The following is a 1,170-nucleotide window of genomic DNA, read 5'->3' as shown; positions in this document are numbered from 1 at the left end:
GCTGCCAGAGGTTGCTGTGTTTGGCTCAGCCTGTGTCATCCCAACGTGGGGATTTGTCAGCATCAGGAAACCACAGGCTCCACCTGCACCAAAGATCAGCATCAAACCCACAACCAGCAGCCTTAAAAACATGGATTACAGCACAGAGCTGACTCCTCTCCACTTCCAGGGACTCACCTGCTTCAGTGCTGCTCCAAAACTGAGCAGGATTTGGAAGGAATGGAGGAGAAATCTCCTTTGGGGAGGGACAAACCAGCACAGGAGCCCCTGCTGCAGTGTTTTGGGGTGTCCCAAATCCCCCTGGGAGCACAGCTGCAGGGAGAACCCCTCATGCTGTGCTTTGTCACAGAAAAGACAAGTCAGAGCCAAGGAGACATTCCAAAGGGACATTTACTTCCCAAGCAATGCCCAACACAGTGTCATTCTCCTTCAGTCAAGGCAGGGCCCACATCCCATGCCCCATGAGTTTGTTTCCCAGAGGAATTCCATGGGAATCATGGCCTGGGCTCCTCCTTGCCCTTGTGGTAGTCGGGTGGTGTGTACTTCCCTTCCTTGATCAACTTGTCTCGCTGCTCCAGGATGGTTTTCAGCCTTGCAGCCTGGCAGAGGGCACAGAAATTGTCACAGAGGGACACAGAGGGGTCACAGCCCTCAGGATCCCACCCCAACCCTGTCCTGGGGCTCCTCATGTGGGTTTGAGCCTCTTGCCAAAAGCTTTTGGGCTTTCAGGATGTTGCAGCATGTTTTGGACTGGTGATATTTGGGTTTTCAGTCCTGGAAGGAGTTTGTTCCGTGGCTGGACCCTCCAAACTCCTGTGTCCCCTCCCTGCTGCCCACCACGTCTCCCCCCAGCCTGGTGTCCCCCCTGTCCTCTCATGTCCCTCTCACTCCCATGCCCCCTGTGCCCCCTCCTTATGCTGGTGTCCCAGTGCCCTCTCACTCCATTTTCAGCAGGACCCTCCAGCCCCCTGTGCCCCCTCCCTGGTGTGTGCCCCAGCACTCTCCATGTCCCCCCCAAGTCTCTCCCATCCCCAGTTACCCCCGTACCCCCTGCCCGATGCTCCAGTGCCCTCACACTGTGCCAGAAACTTCCTCGCTCCCTCATATCTCCCCCAGCCCTGTGACCCTGTGCCCTCTCTCCAGTTCCTCCCGTGCCACCCCCAGTCCCCT

General features: G+C 57.3%; 1 protein-coding gene across 1 annotated transcript; it reads right to left on the bottom strand.

The window, feature by feature from the left end:
• Positions 1 to 494: 494 nt before the first annotated feature.
• On the bottom strand, positions 495 to 599 carry NDUFS5 (NADH dehydrogenase (ubiquinone) Fe-S protein 5, 15kDa (NADH-coenzyme Q reductase); the record flags this gene model as incomplete). The annotated part of the gene is made up of 1 exon (XM_009072825.1): positions 495 to 599. A coding segment is annotated over one exon (105 nt), but the record flags the coding sequence as incomplete, so codon positions are not given.
• Between the last annotated feature and the right edge of the window lie 571 nt (positions 600 to 1,170).

The sequence above is a fragment of the Acanthisitta chloris genome, unplaced genomic scaffold (assembly GCF_000695815.1).
Source record: "Acanthisitta chloris isolate BGI_N310 unplaced genomic scaffold, ASM69581v1 scaffold37674, whole genome shotgun sequence".
Lineage (NCBI taxonomy): Eukaryota > Metazoa > Chordata > Aves > Passeriformes > Acanthisittidae > Acanthisitta > Acanthisitta chloris.
Note: the sequence above shows the minus strand (reverse complement) of the source record. Positions and strands in the feature narration are given on the sequence as shown.